The following is a 22,357-nucleotide window of genomic DNA, read 5'->3' as shown; positions in this document are numbered from 1 at the left end:
ACAAAGAGTAGAAAGGATGCACAAGTTACATGCCAGGTTTAGAGGAAGGACTGGCACCTGTGTGCCTAGCACCAAATACATATAGGCCCCAAGGGGCAGATTTGTTATTGCATAACCTGTTCAACTGCCCTTTTCCTTACATACTCTCTCTAATATTCTCAAGATTCCCTATACAACAAAATTAAGTGGTGTCATAGTTTGAAAATGACTTTTTATGTTTTTTAACCCAAATTTCTATTCATTCATGCATTCCACAGTATTTATTGAAAACTTCCTATGTGCTCATCAGTATTCCAGGCATTGGGGATACAGTAGCGAGTGAAACACACAGGACTTGTGACCTGGTGTAGCTTATGTTCCATTTGGGGAGACAGATATTAATCAAATGTCCACATGACTACAGACTGCCAACTGTGACATGTAAGGCAGAGAAAAAAAGGGATCTGATGGGCTTCTAACATGGGACTTGGCCTAATCCCAGGTGACAGAAGTCTGTGTTTAGTTTCATACTGATTGTAAACACTGATTTGTTTTTGTTTTTGAACTCAAGTATAGGAATTTAAAAATTGTTTTCTTTTTTTAAGAGATGGGTTCTCACTCTGTCACCGAGGCCGGAGTGCAGTGGTGCTGTCACAGCTCATTGCAGCCGTGAACTCCTGGGATCTAGTGATACTCCCGCCTCAGCCTTTCTGGTAGTTGGGACATGTACGCCACCATGCTTGGCTAGTTTTCTTAAAGTTTTTGTTGAGATGAGGTCTTGCTATGTTGCCCGGCTGGTTTTGAACGCCTGGCCTCATGTTATCCTCTCACCATGGCCTCCCAAAGTGGTGGGATTAAAGGAGTGAGCAACTGTGCCGGGTCTAAAAATTGTTTTTCATTGAAACTTCTTCTCAAGCTGCAGTCCATTTGCTGATCTTTCAGAGTTATATTTAACATCCAACATATTAGCTGTTCCTATTTGCTTAGTTTAACCCGTAGGCTTGATAGACACACTTTCCATATTTTTGCCTAAATCATTATTCTTGGTTCTGTCCAATTCAAAATGACTTTCCAGTGCTGTTATCTACTACCAAAGACCTGTCTAAGAAGACTTAGATCTGCACTCACATCTATTCCTCAGTAGTCAACAGCATTGTTTTTTGGATTCATTCCTCCCTTTATAAGCCATAAAATATTCTAATATCTCCATGTGCAAGGTTTCCCAGAGTCTGGGGTGTATTCTTGACCAGGGACTTAACTGACTTAAAGGCATTCTCTTTATCAGTATCTGTCTCAGGCTTCAAATCGCCCTGGTCCACAAGTGTTCATTCATTCTCTTTGGAAGAAAAGATGGAATCAAATTACATCTTGATTCACTCTCTTTGTCATCTGTCCCTTAAACCACACACCGCTACTCATTTAAAGACACTTTTCCACTGGGCAAATGATTCAAACAGATCTTCTTAAAATAATACATGCAAGCAGCCAACAAACATATGAAAAAATGTGCCACATCACTAATCATCAGAGAAATGCAAATCAAAACCATCATGAGATACCATCTCACATCAGTCAGAATGGCTTTTGTTTAAAAGTCCAAAATAACAGATGTTGGCAAGGCTGTGGAGAAAAAAAAAAAAAAAAAAGACACTTATACACTGTTGGTGGGAATGTAAATTAGTCCAGCCACTGGGGCAGTTTGGAGAGTCCTCAAAGAACTAGGAGTTGAACTACCACTCGACCCAGCAGTCTCATTACTGGGTATATATTCAAAGAAAAATAAATCATTCTGTCATAAGGACACATGCATCTGTATGTTCTTGACAGTGCTATTCCCAATAGCAAAGACATGGAATCAAACTAGGTGCCTATCAGTGGTGGAGTGGATAAAGAAAATGTGAAACATATACACCATAGAATACTATGCAGCCATAAAAAAGAATGAAATCATGTCCTTTGCAGCAACACAGATGCAACTGGAGGCCATTATCCTAAGCTAACTAACACAGAAACAGAAAAACAAATACCACATGTTCTCACTTATAAGTGGAAGCTAAACATGAGGTACACATGAACATAAAAATAGAACAATAGACACTCTAGGGATTACTAGAGGAGGGAAAAAGGGAGGGGAGCATGTGCTGAAAAACTATCTATTGGGTACTGTGCTCCTACCTGGGTGATGGATTTAATCCTACCCCAAACCTCAGTATCATGTAATCTACCTTTGTAATAAGCCTGCACATGTACTCCTTTATTCTAGAATAAAGTTATTTTTAAAAGGGAAAATAAAAGTTAAAAAATAAAGAAGACCACTTTTCCCTTTCTCCTTGTGTATTTTAAGAAGGATGGAAATGAAAGTAGATGGTAACAGAGAGAGTAGGGAGATAGGCTAATGTGGTGGTTCTCAGAATGTGCCCTGGGGGTTCCTGAGACTCTTCCAGGGGCCCTTGAGGTCCAAGTTATTTTTGTAAGAAAACATAATTTGCTTTATTTCACTCTCATTCTCTTTCAGGCGTACAGTGTTTAAGTAGCTATGATGTCACAATAGATTGGATGCAAAAGCAGATATGAAAATCTAGCTGTTTTCTACTAAGCCAGACATTAAAGAAATTTGCAAAAAGGAGCAACTCTTCTCATTAAATTCTTTTTCGTCTTAGAAAATATATTTTTCTCTTAAAATGTTATTTATGTTAGCCTATAATGGGCTTATTGATGTTTTTAAATGAATTAATATTTCCCAGTTTTAATTTCCAATACGGTAAATATTGACAGCAATAACTCACAAACAAAAGGTCCTTGGGGTCCTCAATAATTTTTAGAAGCATAAAGGGGCCCACCCTGAGACAAAAATGCTTGAGAACTACTGAGAAAGCAGGTAGGGGGTCTCCTAGGTGTTAGAAGAATACCAACTCTTCAAGAATCAGATAGGATTCAAGGGAAAAGCTTAAATTCATGTCATTGGCGATTCGGATGTCCGCAGTCTGCCCCAAGGTATGAGTTGCATAGCATGTTCCTTTGGAACTATGAAAATACCTTCTCTCCCTGGAGGAAAAGGTCTGGACAGGGCATTACCTTGCTGCCTCATCTTAGAGGAGTGCTCCAAGGATCATTCCTGAAGCTCTCCAGGGCTCTGGACCAAGGAGGCAAAGTCGTGCTCAACATGAGCACAGTCTGTGGAGCCTAGTTCTCATCAGCGCAATTCCTTATGAGAAACGCAGCACAGGAGTTCTCCATCCATCTGCTTGCTGGGCTTGCATCCTGCTCTAGGGATCATAAACAAGGCTTCTTCGGCTTAGGGAAGAAAGAGCTGGGTCTCAGGAGGAAATATCTTACGAGCCCTGGGTGGTAATCCCAGGCCAGATGTGCCAAGGGGTTGGAGTGGCGTTCCAGGCCAGATGTGGAATTGGGAGAGTGCCCAGCCCCTCCGAGGGCTCAGCTCTCCGCTTGACAGGATCCTCCCTTTACTCCACACTCAGATTAGAATCTGCAGCTCTGAACAAGTAAAAATAAAAACCTGTGAGCTTCCACCCCTGGCTCCCCCAGGACTTCATTGAGAGCCTCTGCAGTGGCAGCCAGAGGTTTCAAAGGTCACCCCAGCTGGGCGGATTAGAACAACAGATCTCCCGGACCGGGTGAAGTTGGCTGCTCAGCGGAAGGCAAGTTGCAACATCTGCGAGCAGAGTCAGAACAAAAGCCCCTTAACTTTATCGGTCTGGCCCTGGGCTCTGTGGCGCCCGGCACTCCTTCGCTCTCCATTCTTGGCTGGACCTTGGACAGGAACCTCTGCAGTACGTTGGTGTGAAGTGTGGCTGCCTCGCATCCTGACTCATGTGAGAGCTGCCGGGGAAGAGGCCGCGGTAAGGTGGGTCCCGTTCACTGGTGTGTGGCCCTGCCCAGCTTTGCTCCGGTAGGTCACAGCAAGTCAGCCTGGCACAGCTGAGGAGCAGCGCACTCCGGAATTAGGAGTGATTAGGGAACTTGTCAGGATTTGAGTGCATTGCAGAGAGGATTAAGGTGGGAGAGCGGAGCTGTCAGTGCCTGGGGCACTTGCACGTGGGTGGTTTTGCTGCCTCTGATGTGTGCCGTTGTTGGAGGTAGGGTTCATGGTAGACTGCGGAGCCTGCTTGGAAGCCCCTCCCTCTAGGGAAGGTAAGGTATTTCCAAGATGCCCAGCAAACTGACCAGGTGCTTCAAGACAATGATCACTTAAAATGTGTACACTTTAGGTAGGGAAGCGGACAACTGGTTTCTCTAAACTTGTTCTGTGGTATTTCTTGAGCCCTGCTTTTTTAAACTTATTTTCTGAGTCATTTGCCTCCTAGTTGCAATCTCTTTTTGCTGTAGTCTAAAGTGTTCCTTTCTGGGTTCAAGAGACAATTTAAAGTGCTTTTGATCAAATTAAAGTCCAATTAATTCAATGCTGCTTCAAATGTTTAATATATTATGTTACTTGTGAAAGCCTCATTTGGAGGTGGGCTTTGGCCCAAGCATCATGGGGTGAGGGGTAAGGGGGGTAAGGGGGAGTTTCCTGCTCTTGAACCACTGCTCTGTTTTTTCTTCTTACTTCTCTGTGTTTCCCCTTTGATCTGTGTTTAGCTTGTATTGAATAAGACCCCCTAGCTGGGTGTGTTTGATTCTAGCCACTGAGCATTGCTCTGCCATTAGAGAAATTATTGCAGAAATCACCCAACCTCTCTGGTTTTCTTGATTGGAATATAGTCAACAGGCTCGACAAGGGATTAGCGAGGAACAAGGTTTGGTCTAATTGACTTTATTGTTGTTATTATCATTTTGTGACTGAGCATTTCACATGTGTCAGTAACCATTAACTGTGTGGCAGGGATCTGTTTATGCTGAGGATGGCAGTGGGTGGGGCGATGGGCTGAGGGTGAGCAGAGCTGTTTGGTGTGGCTGGGCTCTGGTCCTGCCCACACAATAGTTGAGTAACTCTCCCCCACAAAACCGCCTTGCAAGGGACTAGATGTTCCCTTGCTGTATTGATTGGCCTGTTCCTTTTCTAACCTGAAGCCAGACCTCTCCTAAGGCTGGATGACTCCTGTCTAATGTGCTCTTGAGACCAAGCAGGTGCCTTTTGATAGAACATCTGGAGCCTTCAGGAGATTTCCATGGGTTTAGATCAAGAGGACTTGCACAGAGGGTCCTGAGCCACTCCTACCTTCCAGGAGGATCTCACCACTCCTAGCTTCCAGCTCCCCTGAAAGCAAAGGTAGGGAAGAGCCTTGTGTCTTCAAAGCCAGGCCTGACAGCAGAAGAGGGAGGCATGTCCTCTGCTCCTCTTCCTCTGTACAACTCCCAAGCCTCTGCCTATTGCATTTCTCATTACTGGGGATGACAAGAAATGCCTCATTTGAGATGTGGGGCCTCGAAGAAGCCAGCAGATTTTGACTTTGTAATCAGACCTTGGTTTGGTTTTCACTTTTTAGCTGTGTGACCTTAGACAAGAGTAGTTGGCTTTCTGAGCCTCCGTGTCTTCATTGTGAAGGGGTGATCATTAGAACTGCTCTTTCTGATTGAGATGGGTGTCCAGCATGATGTCAGCACATACACCTTGCTCATTAAATGATGCTGCTAGTACAGACACAAAGGTGCTGCAGGAAGCTGTTCATGGGCCTCAGGCCCTCCTCCCCACCTTCCCAGGGAATTCTGCCATCTGCTTCCTGCTGCTGTTTTCCGGTCACCCCACTCAGATACCCTTGCCTGAAGATAATTGGGGCTTCTTGCTGTCCTTGGTGAAAGGGTCTAGATCTATATTCAGGGTGGAGAGATGGGCATCCCTTTGGGAACTGGATGATAATGATGTTGACAGTCACTGCTATTGAATGCCTTTTGTGCTATATTATGGGTGTTATATACACTGTCATTCAAGCCTTCCCTTCGACTTTATGAGGCTGATATGATTATTCCATTTGACAGAGAAAGAGATGGAAGCCAAGAGAGTTGGAGCGCCTTGCCCAGCACACAGCTTTAAAGTGACCGTGCCCCCGGGTTTGTGGCAGGGTCACAAAAGTCTGATCCTCATGATATCTGTCCCCACCTCTACCCCAAGTCTCTACCCAGTCCTGGCTGCACAGTGTATCTGTCACTTCACCTCTGTGGCAGAGGAGGAGGGCACAGGGAGCAGTGTTCCTACTGGGGTGTGGTCCTGGGTAGCTATGTGGGATATCAGAGGCCCATTCCTTCCCCAGTCCCGTGTTTCTACGGTCGCCACACAAACACACAACACACATGCCCCACTCATGTAATTGTTTGCTGCTGTATACAAAGTCTGTAGCTTGGCACATGGTAGGTATTTAATAAATATGTTTTAATTGAGTGAATGACTATATCTTGATGCTTGCCATTAAAATTATAGTATGACTGCTTTTAAATGGTTCTACAAACATACACTATATGCTATACATGCTATAAATATGGCAAAATGTTGATTGTTAAATCTAGGTGATAGGCATTGTGGGTGCTCATTTTATCATTCATTCTACTGTTCTGCGTGTTTGAGATTTTCCGTAATTTTAATTTGAAATTTCTATATCATCAAATTCATATCATTATTTTCCCTGCAAATGTGTATCCATAAAACCATCTGGTATTCCACTGTATTTGACCAGTTCTCACTGTTGGATTTTTTAAAATACAGTCTAGCTTCTGTCATAAATAATGCAAATAGTGTTCTTGTAAATAAATTTTGGGCTGTATCTCTGATTCTTTCCCAATACTTTATTTCTAAATGTAGGATGATTGGGAAAAGATATGGATGTATTTTTAAGAGTCTTTTTACCGAATTGCTTTCCAGAAAGACTACACCAGTTTTTATTCCCCACAGAGGGTGTGGGCATGCCCAGCTCTCCATGGTCTCACCAGCAGCATATGTTATGTTTCTTTTTAAATGTCATTTAAATGAAATGTTTTGGTTCATTTTTAAAAAGTGACAGCTTATTCTTCATTTGCACTCTTGGATTATCGTTGGAGCCAAACAGTGTTCAGTGGCACATCTTCTGTGCACTGTTCAGGTCATATCATCCACCCGTTGATCTGTTGGGCTGCTTTCTTCTGATGTGTAAAGACTTTTGTTTGGTGCAAACATTTTATTCCAGGTTATCACCCATCTTTTAATGTTGTTGATAGTATTACAGAGTATTTTAATTTTATATATATGTGGTAGCGGCTCTAGCTTTTCCCCTTGTTATCTCAACTTTGACTTTTCCTTTCCCACCAGCCCATTTGGCTGCTTACAGGAGGCAAGAGGGCCCAGTGGTTAAGAATAGCGGCTCTGGCACCAGGTGCTCGAAGCATGAACTTGGACAAATTTCTCAATCTCACTGTGCCTCAGGTGTCTAATCCATAAAATGGGGATACCAAGATTTGCTGTCTCATAGTGTTGTAAGGAGCAAATTAGCTATTTATTATTTATAAAGGGCTTGGAAGAGTAACCCATGTCCAGTAAGTGCTACACTAGTGTTTGCTTTTATTGTCACCTACTGCAGGGAACCTGTGAGTCTTATCATTTGGAAAGGAATTTTGTTTGCAAAGCTAATATCTTATCAGTGAAAGAGAAAGCTGGGTTTATCAAGCATGGGATGTGCCCTATTACAAACGAGCCTAGTCGCTTTGCTACTTTCACTTGAACTTCACAAGAGATATCCCCATTTTATTTTTGTTAGAGATTATTAAATTTAAACAAACTAATTACATGCCCCAGAAAGCATTGTTCATTTGTGTCAGCTTACCTGACTCACAGCGTAGGACTTAAGTATGTGACCAGACAGCCAAAGAAAATGAACAGAAAAGCAAATCTAGGAATATGGCTTCTCTTCAGTTCAGCAGATGTGTGTCCCACATCTGGGCCAGTCACCAGGGATTTTGTGGTAAGAAATGATGGTCAGCCTGGAGTTGTCCCCACCTGCACTTGGAGCCTGGGACAGAAACACTTAGGATGTATTCCAGGTGGTGGCAGTGATTGTCCAATGGCCTTGGCTGGAGTCCGACCACCTAGCTTCTCTCAACTGCAACGTTTTCCCAGCCTGGTTCTTCAGATTTTTTTATGGATTTTGGAAATTCCCCCTGAAACTCCACCATCTTTCCAACAAATCTCTTCTCTGTTTATAAGAGCCAGAGTTAGCTTCTGTTGCTTGCAATCAAGAACTCAGATATGTATTTATAATAATTCCACTTCAGGAATCATTCCTAAGGAAATCTGTAGGAACTCAGGCATAGATTTCAGCACACATAGGCTCATCACCAGGCATCATAAAAGATTTAGAAACTATCCAAATGGCCAGCAGTAGGGAGATAGTTATGTAAGTCATACATCAATATGATGGATATTTGAAAATCAAATTTCTTAAAAGCAACTTCCCCCCTTATTTTAAGAAAAGCTGTAGGGAAAAAAAATAGAAAACATCTATGTACATGGTATGCTTTCAGCAATGTAAGATACGTGTTTTTCTATATTGATAAAAACAAAATTGGAGGGAAATACACCACCATTCTATATAATAGAATTATGGATCTTTTCATTTAAAAAAACTTTTAGGTTCATATTTTCACATTTTAAAAGAACTCTGGAGCCTGATAAATCTGGGTTTAACTTCCACTTCTGCCACTCAATAGCTGTGTAACAGCCAAGTTATTCCACCTGTCTGAGCTCAGCTTCTTTATTTGCAAAATGATGACTATACATACTTCATGGGGTTGTTCTGAGGATTAAAACAAATGAGATAATGTATCAAGTGCTCTATATGGTGCCTGGAACAGAATGTATTCTCAATAAATGATAACTTATTATTTTTACATATTGGTAATTTTTAAGTTTTATGATGAAATGTATTTAAAATTGAGAATAGAAATGTATTTAAAATTGAGAATAATTAAATATCACAAAAGAGTTGACCATCGCTCTAATGGGTAGTCATCTGTTACTTCTCACGTCAACCCCTTGTTCTGCTACCCTTGCCAGCCCCAGTCACATCTTATCTAGTCCCCAGTAGGCCTTGGACCAGGAGTCAGGGCTTAAGGTATTCTTGCCAGTGATACCATCATTTTGCTCTGTCTCCTGGGGCAAGTGACTTACCCTCTCTGGGCTTCAGTTATAAACAGAGGCATTAGCCTGGGTAATCTGAAAACACACTGCTTCTCTGATGATCTGTGATCTCAAAGCCTTGTTCACCATCTGCTCCTCAGAGGTGGGATGTCCTCCCTTGCCTGCCTCCTTCCCTTCATTCAGCCAAGACCCTCCCCTTACCTCACCCAAGGTCCTTGCCATATTAACCCAAAACTGCCTTCCTCTCCTGGAGTATGGATCCCATTTTTCTATAACCTGCAAGCTCTTGCAGTTCAGGCTAAAGCAGTTTCTACTTTCTACCAGAAGTGCTTAATGTAGATGTTGGTCCTGAAGAGTTAGTGACTGTTAAGTACAGATTATCGATACTTATTACAAGAACTGTTTCTCCATTCTTTTCCCCAGCTTCCCGTTTCCTAGAAGAAAGGGACAGTGAAAAGATGGGAAGTTCCCCACAGGGTTTTGAGGAGGCAGGACATCGCCCTGGGAACCGGAGCGTTTGTCTGGGATGGGCTGTGCCTTGTCCTGGCACTTTGTGTATAAAAGACAGAGGCTCTCATCTTCAGAGAGGAACTGTGGGTGGACACTGACCTAACTGGGGATCTGCTCCATGTAAAAGCCACACCTCCAGGCTGGACACACCTGATGCCTGAAGGGAAGACAGGGCTGTGCTTTTTCTGATCTGACCTGGTCCTCTTCCTTCCTTTTTGCAGACCATGGGGGATGTGAAACTGGTTGCCTCGTCACACATTTCCAAAACCTCCCTCAGCGTGGATCCCTCAAGAGTTGGCTCCATGCCCCTGACAGAGGCCCCTGCTTTCATTTTGCCCCCTCGGAACCTCTGCATCAAAGAAGGAGCCACTGCCAAGTTTGAAGGGCGGGTAAGAAGTGTGGCTGGATGGGGAGACTGTGGGGAAGGATGGGCAGGGGCCGCTGCTCCTTGTCAAGCCTTCTCCTGGGCCGGCTGGATCTCATAGAAGGCTCAATTTTCTTTTGGACCTTCATGTAGAATGAACCTGTGCCACTTTTCTCTCTTTCTTTTGTTTGTGGTGGGTTTTGGTCTGTGCTGGAGAACTTGGGGGTGGGGAGGACGCTGCAAGTTGACCATCCTGTGATGTTTTGCTGTTAATGTAGGTTGTGTTCTGGGTACATGCTGTGTAATTACAGGAAAAGAAGACATGGTCCAGTGGCAGGAAGAATACAGCTTGGGTTTATATATGTCCTCAAATCTGGACAATTGAGAATTGACTGTAATTTTTCTCTTACTTTATCCCTGGAAGGAGTGTTTAGTTAGCCGACCTTCTTGTACATCCACTTGGTATACGCAGAGCAGTGATAGGACCTCTCATTTCACTTCTGTCACCTGTCGTAAATGAATACTGGTGACTTGCCCTTACTGGGACTCCACTTCTTCTTCTGCAAACAGGCATGATCATTCCTTGTCTACCTTGTACTCAAAGGAGGAGAGAACACTGAAGAATTGCTGCGCTATGGCTCAGCAGTCTAAGAGGGAGCTCCTGAAAGCTTGTAGAAGGAGGGGGTCAGGCTGATGATTCTTTCTGAATGATGCCAGACCATACCTTTGTGTAAGTGGTGGGTCTGGCTACGTGGTTGTCTGGAGAGTTTGCAGGAGTTGCTGCCTTGAAAGTGGCCTGGGGCTGTACTGAATTGCATGCTGTGCACGGACCTGTGTAATCAAGACTATTTGCTAATGATTCTGACCTACTAGTCCTTTCATATCTTTTACCAGAAGAAGATTGTTGGGGATGTTAGTGATGTTCCTGGGGATTCTGTTTCTCTCTGGGCACTACCAGGATGAGGGCTGTCTTCTGTTGCCCTGACTCTGGTCCCCTCTGTCCTCTTATCCTCAAAGCTAACAGGAAAGAAGCAACAGGAAGAATCTCTGGGGGCTCATAAATGGTTTAGATGACCATAAAAAGGAATGAAATGCTGACTCATGCTATAACATGGATGAACCTTGACACATTGTGCTAAGTGAAAGAAGCCAGACACAGAAAGCCACTGATTGATTATAGGATTCCATTTATATGAAATGTCCAGAATAGGAGTATCTATAGAGACAGAAAGTAGAAAGGTGGTCACCAGGGGCTGGAGGGAAGAGGGATGGGGAGTGACTGCTCATAGGTACAGGATTTATTTGGGGCTGATGAAAATGTTCTGAAGTTAGTAGTGGTGGTTACAACTTTTCAATGTGCAGTACTTCCAAAATACTGAATTATACACTTAGAAAATTAAAAAGTAAAAAACATTTGAGAAATGGCTCAGACAGCAAAATGGATCTTAACTGCACACCCACCCTCTTGCCATACTGCTTGTGAGACATAAACTCCTTCCTCAATTCAAACAAATGCGGAGAGGAAAAGACGGTAGCAACCATGTCATGTGATGATGCCTTTGCTTCCTTTGCTGACTGTGGCGTCACTGAAAGAACTATGCCTTGAGTGACTTGATTTGGAACTTCCATCGTCTGAGCATCGGCCCAGCCAACACACTGGAGTTCTTGGTTGCTCAGTGTCCTCTGGTTGGCAAGTCATACCTTCTATGTGGCTAAGGTTTTCTTCTCTGAGAAAAGACAACTGGCTATTTCTGTATTTCTGGCCCACAGGGGTGGAAGAAGAAAAGTTGATAGACAGTAAAAGTACTTCATAAAGTTAGAAACTATACTTTGGTAAGACAGTATTTTTCTTAAGGAGTTAAAATTTACATAACATAAATCTAACCATTTTAACGTGAACAATTTAGAGTCATTTAATTCAGTGTTGACTGCTGTATTCTTAAAATGTAGTTTTCTCTATGTGAAAATTTTATTTTTCTTATATGTGTGAAATAGTTGACTTTGTATGTTACATATGGACTATATGTCAAAATGCCTGTGTTCCTCATGAGTCAGACTGCAGTGCTACTTGACCATTTGCCACCTGATTTGAATTAACCCAGAACAATGCCTTGGCAGCACACTGGTGTATACAGAAGAAAGACTATTCCAGAGAGACATCGAAAGCATCTGGCTGTCTTGCAGAGACAAATGCAGAGGGAGAGAGTGTAGAAGAAAATGCCCTGGAAGCTAGCATGCTGCAAGTGTGTGGTTAGTGCAGGAAAGAACACAAAGAGACTTTTGCATCAGGGAAGGGCCGCACATCACATGATCCCAGAAGAAGACAGCTGGTTGTTTTGATACAAAGATGAAGTTAAACAGGGGGTGTTTCTGACCTGGTGACCTCAGAGAAGTGAAGAGTTAGGTGGTGTTAGCCTGAGGTGGCATGGGTTTTGAGCAAGAGTTGCTGGTTATAATAAGCTCCAAACGCTCAAAACTCGCAGTTCCCTATTGGGCATAGTCAGTGGTGATCTGCCTTCAATGCTTGTCAGCCTTCACTGTTGGGGCCACTTGACCTTGTCTGAAGCCGACCCTCCCTCCAGGTCCTGGGACACACCCCTCCCTCCAGGTCCTCTTCTAGGTGCTCAGTCATCACAGAACCAGTCCTGGTATCACTCTCAGGATGGCCTCAGGACCACATTTCTCTGGTAACTGAGCTCTTGCAGAACCTCTTATGAGTGACTAATGTAAAAAGTATGCCTTCAAGCAACTTCTGGGGCCCAGGCTGGTCCCCGTCATAGCTGACAGGAATCTTCTTCCCGGCCTCTGTTCACAGCACCTCTGCCTGCTTTCCTCCGTGAAGTTGCCCCCACAGTGGAGGCAGTGGAGGGTCCTAGGACTTCCCAGCTTCTTCTGAAAGAGGTTCAGGGACCCTCCCATCACTGAGAAACACAGTGGAGACCACAGATGTGACAAAGTTCTAAAGATTTGTTTCCTACTGCCTTCGGAGCTGCCAATCAGAGGTTCTTCAAACGCGTGCTTTTGGTTTTTATTCGCGTAAGACGTTAAAAGCTATTGCCTACTCTGCCCCATTTCCTTTTTATGCCTACTTTTAGACAAAGGACTTAATGAACCACTTCCTTCAATAAAGCTCCTCTTTCTATCTAGAGACTTGGGTGACATTAAGATGGGACAATAGGCACCCCCTGGTGGTTCAAGCCTCTTTCCAAGGAGCTCCAAACTATGAGATGCTCATCTCTGTGGGCTCAGTCCCTCAAAGCCTTTAGGGCTTTTCCACCTTGTGGGAGATACATTGGGTAGCCAGCACATAACCCATGACCAGGCCCCTTTGCCGTTGCCCTGTTCCATGATGGGGTCCACTGTAGAGGCTTCCTTTGCAGCTAAGGGTAGCCCAGTGACACATTTGGGCTGAAGTCAGGGAGCTTCTGGGAAAGCCCCAGATTTCTGATTAAAGGAAGATAAAAAGACATCACTGGTGCTCTCATATTCCACCCTTCCCTTGCTTCCTGCTTTGAATACAGGTGTAATACCTGGTGCTTGGGCAGCCAGATTAAAACCATGAGGCAACAAGCCTGCACACTAAGGATTGGTTGGGGGCAGGGGGACAGCAGTGGAGGGAGTGAAAAGAACCAGCAGCTAAGAGACACAAATCCTAAAGCTCAAAGGCTGTCCCAGATACGATCTTTGCAGTGATTCACACAGGAAATGTTACAGAAAGTATTCCTAACTGATAAATAGCTCATGAGATGCATGTGGAGATAGTGTCTCCTTAAATGAAGGGAATGAATAGGAGGAAGACATTGCACAGGGATAGGGGTTCCTTATTCTGGGTTGATTGTGGTCCTGCAGTGAAATCATTCTAGAAGAATTCATTCGCTCCCTGGCTGTGGCCATCAGACTTTAACCAACAGGGCCTAGGATTTATAAGAGGAAGTCAACAACTACTATTTGATTAGTGTCTACTGATTTGACCTAAGTCCCTTCCCTCCTCTCCCCTCTATTCCCCTCTCCTTCCCATCCCTTCCCTTCCGTTCCTTCCTCTTCTTCTTCTTCTTCTTTTTTTTTTTAGCTTTGCCAGCCCAAAGCTTGAGGAGACTATATTTTCAGGAATTCATGAAACTTTATCTCATTTCCACCTTTAGACCCAGACAACCAGATCCCCTTTCCCATGCCCACAACCTAGAAAAGCCCGTGTTCCTTTATCCAGCTGTTCTCTCTCCACAGAGCAGGAGACCTGTCTGCCCAAGGGATATGCCCACTGGAGCCAAACCGTCCCCATGTGCTGGGTACCCAGGACCCAGAAATTTTTTTACCAAATGGCCCTGAGCACACTTCTTACAGCTGTGTAGGCCTCCTCCCATGAGAAGATGTTGCTAGGCCTGGGGGGGTGGGGTCAAAGGGCAGCTGTTTGCTTGGGAGGACAGTAAGGTAGATGAAAATTCAGACGTGGGCTCTGTGTTCTGCTCACGTGCCTAGTAGAACAGGATGTAAGCAGGGTGGAAGGAGAAGTGCACAGGACTGCGCGACTGTCTGTTGTTCATTGCTGGGCCTCAGGAGTGACCGGGGGCTTCCATGTACAGACAGCCAGGGCTCCAAATGCCAGGGGCTGGTAGAAACACCCCTAGCTGCTCTGTTGCCCATCAGCATGGTAGCTGAAGTGTTGATGGGCTGCTTTCCCCACCACAGAGTCAAGTATGAAAAGAGAGCAATGGTGGGAAAAATCATGAAACTACTGGAGATTTCTTCCCTTCTACCCTGGAATTTATTCTTATCAGAAAAAAAGCAAACATGATGACAAGCCCTGGCTGTGCTGTGACTCGGATGAGCTGATCCTTTAGTGTCTCTTGAGAAGTACAGCCCAAATGAGGTTTCAGTTCACACTCCTGGCCTTAGCGTTCGCTGAAGTGGGCTTTGTGATAAAAAGCGAGCCCTGGCCCTGTCAAGGCGTGTTTCTGTCTAAGCTGTGGAGGGTGGAGGAAGGGAACATGAGAATACTGAACCATGGAAGCATGAATAATTTAATTCCTCAGTTTACACTTGAAACAGTGGTAGTATCCGTCTCCCAATAACTTTCAACTCAGTTCATTTCCAACTCAGAAGCAGTTAGCCACCATGTTTAGCTCTTTGAGAAATTTGAAAGAAATGTCTGGTTTGCTTTCTGTCCTCAGGAGTCTTAATGATGTTGTTCGGAGAAGAATGTGCATATAGAACAGCAAGATATGACAGTGTATAATTAGGTGCTTGAATTTCTTCAAGACATAGTTTGTACTGTAGGAATTGAGAGATTAAGATGAGGCAGAGAGTGACTTGAAGACTGGTTTCCTGCTCTGATTTCTGCCCTTCCAGTTTGTCCTTCCTTCTGCTACTTAAGTGATCTTCCTGCCACGTAGATCTGATGATGCCACCTCCTGCTTTATACGCTGGAACCTTGGATGGCTCCCCTTGCATGAAATTCTGCAGCACTGCTTAAAAGGCCTTTGAGGACCAGCTCCCTCACTCTCCATCTGATGTCTCCTTTCCCTCCCTTCTTCCATCTGATGTATTTTGATGATGGTCCTGCTCCCCTGGCCCACACAGGCACAGTACAAATCCTTTGCTTTGGCACCACCTTTGTGGAGAAAGGGTAAACAAGAAGCACATTTTATCTTCCTATTGGTTTGGGGTTAGGAACGGGGCAGATATGATAGAAAGGGGACTAACATATTTGTAAATGCTTATTGGTACCAGGCTTACTATCCTAATCATTTTATCCTCCTGGCAAGGTAGCTTTTATCCTGATTTTTTATAGGATAAGAACCTGGGGGATCCAAGGGATTATAACATTTACACCTGTAAGTGATGGAGCCAGTTTTAATGGACCTAAGTCTCATGTTCCTCCTGCCCATGACACTGCCCCTTCACATGTCTCATCTGGTTCCTTAAATGCAATGACTGTTTCTTATCCATCTTTGAATAAGATGAATGCCTGCCATATGATGATTGCTCAAGCAGTGTTTGGTGTCCCTGAGGAGAACCATGGCGGTGAAGTGTCTAAGACTCCTGGTGTCTTGACAGTCAAGCCCATAAGGATTTGGTCCCTCACTTCTTCTAGAGTCCTGTGTCTCTGTTACCCCATCAGCACTCCCTGCCTGGCTTCAGAGCCCTCACTCTGTACCAGCCACATCCCTATGCACCTGCTCCCTGCTCCTCCACAGGCTGTGTCTATATCAAGAATGCCCTTCCTTCTCCTTTCCATCCTACCCAGCCTCAGGATCTGATTTAAATTTTACCTCCTTCAGGCTACTTTCATTATGCTTCCTTTTAAAGCATTTCATTAGAGTACAGAAGAGCCATGGTTATAGGATGTGGATAATTCACAATAATCATATAAGATCATTCTTGATCAATAGCCACAGGAAAGAGTTGACTACTTTGGCCTTTTAAAAGGGTATTATTCACTAATACATTCTGTGCCTATAACTTTGTTACAAAGAAAAACATTATTTAAATACTAAACTATTTTTAAAACAAAAATTCAGACAAAGTTTAGTTATTTGCCTCAGCCCTTATTTCTCCTCTCCATAGGTAGCCACCATTAATCATGTTGAGTATCCTTTCAGAAATGATCTATACAAATATGAGCATATATCTGAATAGCCTTGTATATACACAAATAGGCCATGTATGCATAAAAACCTGTAATTTGCTCTTTTTATTTTTTTGTGAGTTCATTGTAGGAGATATTTATTTATGGGGTACATGAGATATTTTGATACAGGCATGCAATGTGAAATAAACACATTGTGGAGAATGGGGTATCCATCCCCTCAAGCATTTAGCCTTTGAGTTACAAACAATCCAATTACACTCTTTATTTTAAAAAATACAATTATTATTGACTATAGCACCCTGTTGCGCTATCAAATAGTAGGTCTTATTCTTTCTATATTTTTTGTACCCATTAGCCATCTCCACCTCCTCCCCCAGCCACACCCTCCCACTACCCTTCTCAGTCTCTGGTAAGCATCTGCAACTTGCTCTTTTTACTGAATGTCTTTCGATGTTTTTGTTTTCACACTAGCACACAGATCCACCTCACAGCTCTAATCCTGAACTTTCTAACCCTCAATTGTTCCCTTCTCTGAATTCCTATAATACCATATATATATATGATTCATTTTTACTCTTTATCAATTTTTGTTTTTGAGACAGAGTCTCTCTCTGTTGCCCCAAGCTGGAGTGCAATGGCACAATCTCAGTTCACTGCAACCTCTGCCTCCTGAGGTGGAGGTTCAAGCAATTCTCCTGCCTCAGCCTCCCGAGGAGCTGGGACTACAGGCATGTGCCACTACACCTGGCTAATTTTTGTATTTTTAGTAGAGACAGGGTTTCACCATATTGGCCAGGCTAGTCTCGAACTCCTGACCTTGGGTGATCCGCCCACCTCAGCCTCCCAAAGTGCTGGGATTACAGGTGTGAGCCACCATGCCCAGCCTACTCTATCAATTTTTTAATCAATTTATAATTTGATCCATTATTGTTTATCTTTTGCTCCTTCAATGAGAGTGAGCTGTTCAAGGTATAGGATTGCATTGTCCAATAGGGTACCTACCCTCTAGTCACATGTGGCTTCTTAAATTTAAATTAAGATTAATTTAAATTAAATTAAATTGAAAATTCAGTTCCTCAGCCACATCGGCCATATTTTGAGTGCTCAATAGTCACATGGGGCTAATGGCTACCATGTTGGACAGCACAGATTCTTGAACATTTCCATAATCATAGAATGTCCTTTCGGACAGGGCTGATCGAGAGCATATGTTCATACATAATTCCACTTCCCATACTGTATATCACCAACCCACAGCTGGAAGATATACTGAAAATAGTTGTTCCATTCATAATAAAATGAAGACATTACATTCTTGAGAATGAAGTGAATTCTCAAGATTCATTCAAAGAAAAATACGATCTGTGATGAGAGAATCTTTGTCCTTCATCCTCATTGTAGAATGCTAACCTTGATATCCCAGCAAGCTTGAATGTGTTCCTAAATTTTCCACAATTGTCTATTCCATGTGGCTGGTAGTCCAGGTGTCACAGAGTTCCCAAAGTACTCAAAGGGAAAGCAGAAGAATGAGAAGTGGCAGGGCAAGTATTACTGAAAGGTTACCATAGTCAATAGCTGGTGGTCACTTCGGGTTCAAAATGGTGGACTGAACAGACGTATTAACTTCCTTTCCTGACAAATATGACATCGAAATAAACATGAAGAGGTCCAAAGAGAATGCATTCATAGCTGCGCTAAAAACACGAGAGAGACATTAGTGGATGAGAGATTTTCTTGGGATTGCATTGAAGGACGTATCAGCTCTGCCTGCAGAACAGTTAAGGGTAAGGCTTCAGCCATATATTTGAGATTAAAGGATTTGGAGTTTAGGAGTGGATGTAGGGCAGAAGTCGGGGTGATTAAAGGAAAGCCTATTTACTAAACATGTATATGGAGAGAAGTGAAGCTCCTGCTGTAGAAGTTAGTTTTTAAGAAGGCAGGATGGAAGTGTGTTGGATGTGCCATCATCTATCCATTTGCTCCATGACAAGCCTGTGACCATGACCAAGTCCTCTCTGTGAAGCCTGCTAATAGACATTCCCCATGTGGGGCTTGCAGTCCGTCCCCTCATTCAGGGAGACAGGACTACTTCCAAGAGGTAGAAAACCCACATAAGCCACTTATATTTGGAAACTAGTTCTTTGGTCACTGATGGTGAACAGTTAATTCATGGACACCAGATATCTGAAAACAACATTTATACAATATAATATTGCTATCAAGAAAATTGTTGTTTTTAAAAAATCAATCCATAGACAAAACCCAAAAGTGTTCATTATAGTTACAGAACAGAAAGTGAATCCTGTAAGTTTTGGCAAGCCAAAAGTAGTGGGATGGTGAATGGTAAGGTAGAGACAGAAAAACAGAGGAAGATAAAAATATGGTGACACTAATGTCCCCATCTTACACAGTGGGAAGTAAAGAGATTCCATCTAAAATGGATGGGTCAAATAACAGGTTTAAGTATGTGACTTAAAACCATAATGACAGAGGTAAAAAAAAAAAAAAAGTCAACTCATGGGCCATATTTGGCACACAGGTCTTTTGTGTTGTGTTCTCAAAAAGTTTGAGCAAAGATTTGCAAATGGAAAATGTACACATATCATTTGTGTATAAGTGGCTTTTCTTTACAAATGAGACCTGGCAAGGTTTCCACATGGCCATACTGGCCCAGAGGGTGCCATCACTGTGTCTAGGCATTCGTTTCCAGGTCGTCATAGTCCCCACCATTCCAAGGCATCTCCCAACACTAAGGACCAGTGCCTGTTGCCAGTGAGGACTTAGCTTTTCTCCTAGCCAAGTCTATATTCATAATGGGAAAGCAGGAAATGGACAGGAAGGGCCTCGTGACATTTCTTGTCCCAGCCCACATTCCCTACATGTGTTTCCTGTCCAGCCTCTGTAGGCGTTGGAGTTAGTGATTATGCTATAAATGTCCAGCAAAAGATCTAAAAACCAAGTAAAGGCCAGTAAGAGGGAAGCATCGTAAGCCAGAGAAATTTCTCATCACTCCTGTGGGACTCTACTAAGTGCTGTCTAAATTCTTAAATCAAGAAATAGACACAGAGCAAAATAAAAATAATTAAAAGAAAAATAGATTATTTCAAGGGTTATAGCTGAGAAGTAATACTATTGCAGGGAGGGGAAAGAGTAAAAAGGAAAGAAACCTTTAGCCATTTTCTACCCTCAACTTTCACCTTTTACTTTATACACATTCTTATTGCTTGAATTTTTTGTAAACAGTAGACAGGAATTACTTCTGTATATATTTTAAAAGCTCAATAAAAATGCCTGCAAGAAGACTCAGTACAGCTTATCTGAGTTCAATGTCCAGATTCTATTTGACAGTTTGTCAAAGATGAATACACAGTTTACAGTGAAAGAAGTGTAGACAAAGTCCGGGCATGGAAAATATATAACACTGCATTAAATAAATTACACAACTCTGCTGGCATTTAAACAAATGGAAATCAAAATACCTTAAAAGTATTTATGCACCTAAAAAACTAGCAAAATAAGGTACCAAGAGCCCACTGCTCAGGCTGTGAGGAAACAGGTGAGGCTTTCCTTTGTTGGAAGTACTGATTATTGGTTCATCCTCCTTGGGGCTTAGATTGGCAGAATGTTACAAGGGCAATAAAACTGTTGATGTGCCTTGCCAAGAATTCTGCCTTTGACACTATAACTTAACTCTTAAAGGAGAAGAAAAAATGTAGTTGCTACAAAGATGTCCAAAGCACTGTTTTTAATAACAAAAAAGGAACTAGTTTGTACTCAAAAGGAGATAGATTATTATACAAACACATCAATATGGCAGATATTACGTAATCACCTATTTGTCATTGTGATAGCTATATCCATACATGAAAATGCGTGTGAATAACAAAGTAGGAAGAAAAGTAGAACAAACACTGGGCACACTCTGATCACAACCATAGAAAATCCACCAATGTGTTCACTACCTAAAATTAGAAGAGGATTTGGAACTGTATGAATAGAATTATTTTTTGTTCTTTAAGTGTCTATGTTTTTAAAATTTCTCAGTGATGGTTTACTTATTAGGGAAGAGATGGCTGGTGCTATCTAGATATGTCTGTCTCTCTACTAATAAGGCCTTTAGGCTCCTGTTGTTTTAACGTGTTTCCAATTATCTCCACTGTCTGCCTTGAAATGGAAACAAAGCTGAGTGGCAAAATGACCAATGAGAGATAAAGAGACCAGATTAGGGTTTTCTTCCTCTTAACTGTATACTCAAAGTGGCCTAGGGGATCTACACAGGCATGAGTGATAGCACTGAGGTCTGGTTCATTTGTTCACATAGATACAATTTCTGCAGAGCTCAGGATGTTCAGATTCCTTCTAATATTTATATTCCTTCCAACTCTAAGTAAAGTTAATAAGTAAGACACTACTTTCATAAATAATGACCAATGTGAGGTGAGCCTCCTCTGTGCTCCAGACTCTGGAGATACAAAGAAAAATAAAACATGATTACTGTCTTCAGTGATCTTGCAACTAATGAATTCTCAATATCGAAACAGAAAATTAAACCTTCCTTCCTCAATGAAGCCTTTTCTAGCTCTTCTACCTCATTGCATTTCTTTCCATTTCCATATTCCTAGAGGGTTATATTCTGCACTCTACAATTTCGATTTTAATTAGATAACTAACATAGTGTGTGGTGGAAAGAGCCCTGGACTGGAGTTCTAGTTCCCACATAGTTGCCTTAAAACTTTCTACAAACCACTAAACCTCCCCGCATCTCACATTCCCTCTTATAAAATCATGATTCAGATGATCCCTAAGACCCTTCAAGATCTGAAATTCTATGATTTGTCTGTTGTAGTGTGTGTTCTGTGTTTTACATGCCTAGTTTTCACAAAACACACCTCGGTGCCAGCTCCTGGTAGATGCCCAGTAAAAAGAGATTATTTATTCAGTCTGTAGGTTTTCTAAACATTAATCTCTTATCTCATTAATGTTCTGTTTTTATTTAAGATAGATTTTGAGTGTTTGGATTTGATTCATTCAAGTAATGTTTATCAAGCACTTTACCATGAGCTGTCTACTGTGTTGGCTGTTTGTGGTTTGAGGAGGTGCTTGTGGAGGGCTGGCCATCATTTGTGAGGACTGTGGTGTTGAGATCTACACATCAGGCTGAGAGCTGGACCAAATCATCTTGACCATCGCTCCCATCTTCAACATTTTTTTATTTTATTCAGTGCCTATTTGTATTGAAGTTGGTGTTGGAGTTTTCTTTGTGTTTTGTTCTGATCACGTCTGGTTTTTAATAATAATCATGTTGGTTTATTATTAACCAATAACCATGTTGGTCAGGCTGATCTCAAACTCCTGACCTCAGGTGATTCACCCGCCTAGGCCGCCCGAAGTGCTGGGATTACAGGCATGAGCCACCGCGCCCAACCATAAAAATAATAAAACCATAAAAATGTCATACATTTGTATAGCATTTTACAGAATTCCTTCTAGTTTGGTTAGAGGGCAGAGAGTGCTAGTTACTCCCTCTCCCATTTCTCAGCACTTGGGGAAAGATACACAGAATGAAATGAGGGGAAGTGTGTGCATGGAGGGCCAGTGCCTCTAAGAGCACAACACCCTCCCTCCAGGAGAGCTCAACTGAAGGATGAGGCCAGGGCTCTCGTGACCCCCTCAGGATTCCATCTGTTCGGCCACTGGAGGGCAGAGTTACTGGAAACTTGCTGGCCTAGTGCTCCTAGAGCTCCTCCCTCAGCCCCTTCCAGGCTTCATCTACTGTGAGGGTCTTCCTAGCGATTGGCTTGGAGCACTTCATCTCTGGCCAGAAGCCTCCAGTGATTCTGAGTGCAGACTCCTG

The 22,357-nt window shown here is 42.8% G+C and overlaps 1 protein-coding gene across 1 annotated transcript in view; it reads left to right on the top strand.

Moving 5' to 3' along the window:
* MYLK (myosin light chain kinase) overlaps positions 1 to 22,357 on the top strand; it is a 222,234-nt gene that overhangs the window by 29,271 nt on the left and 170,606 nt on the right. Inside the window, exon 2 of the mRNA XM_031935156.1 lies at positions 9,772 to 9,939. Coding sequence (XP_031791016.1) covers positions 9,772 to 9,939 — 168 coding nt within the window. The remainder of the gene's footprint in view (positions 1 to 9,771; positions 9,940 to 22,357) is intronic.

Source organism: Piliocolobus tephrosceles, chromosome 2 (genome assembly GCF_002776525.5).
Source record: "Piliocolobus tephrosceles isolate RC106 chromosome 2, ASM277652v3, whole genome shotgun sequence".
Classification (NCBI taxonomy): domain Eukaryota; kingdom Metazoa; phylum Chordata; class Mammalia; order Primates; family Cercopithecidae; genus Piliocolobus; species Piliocolobus tephrosceles.
Note: the sequence above shows the minus strand (reverse complement) of the source record. Positions and strands in the feature narration are given on the sequence as shown.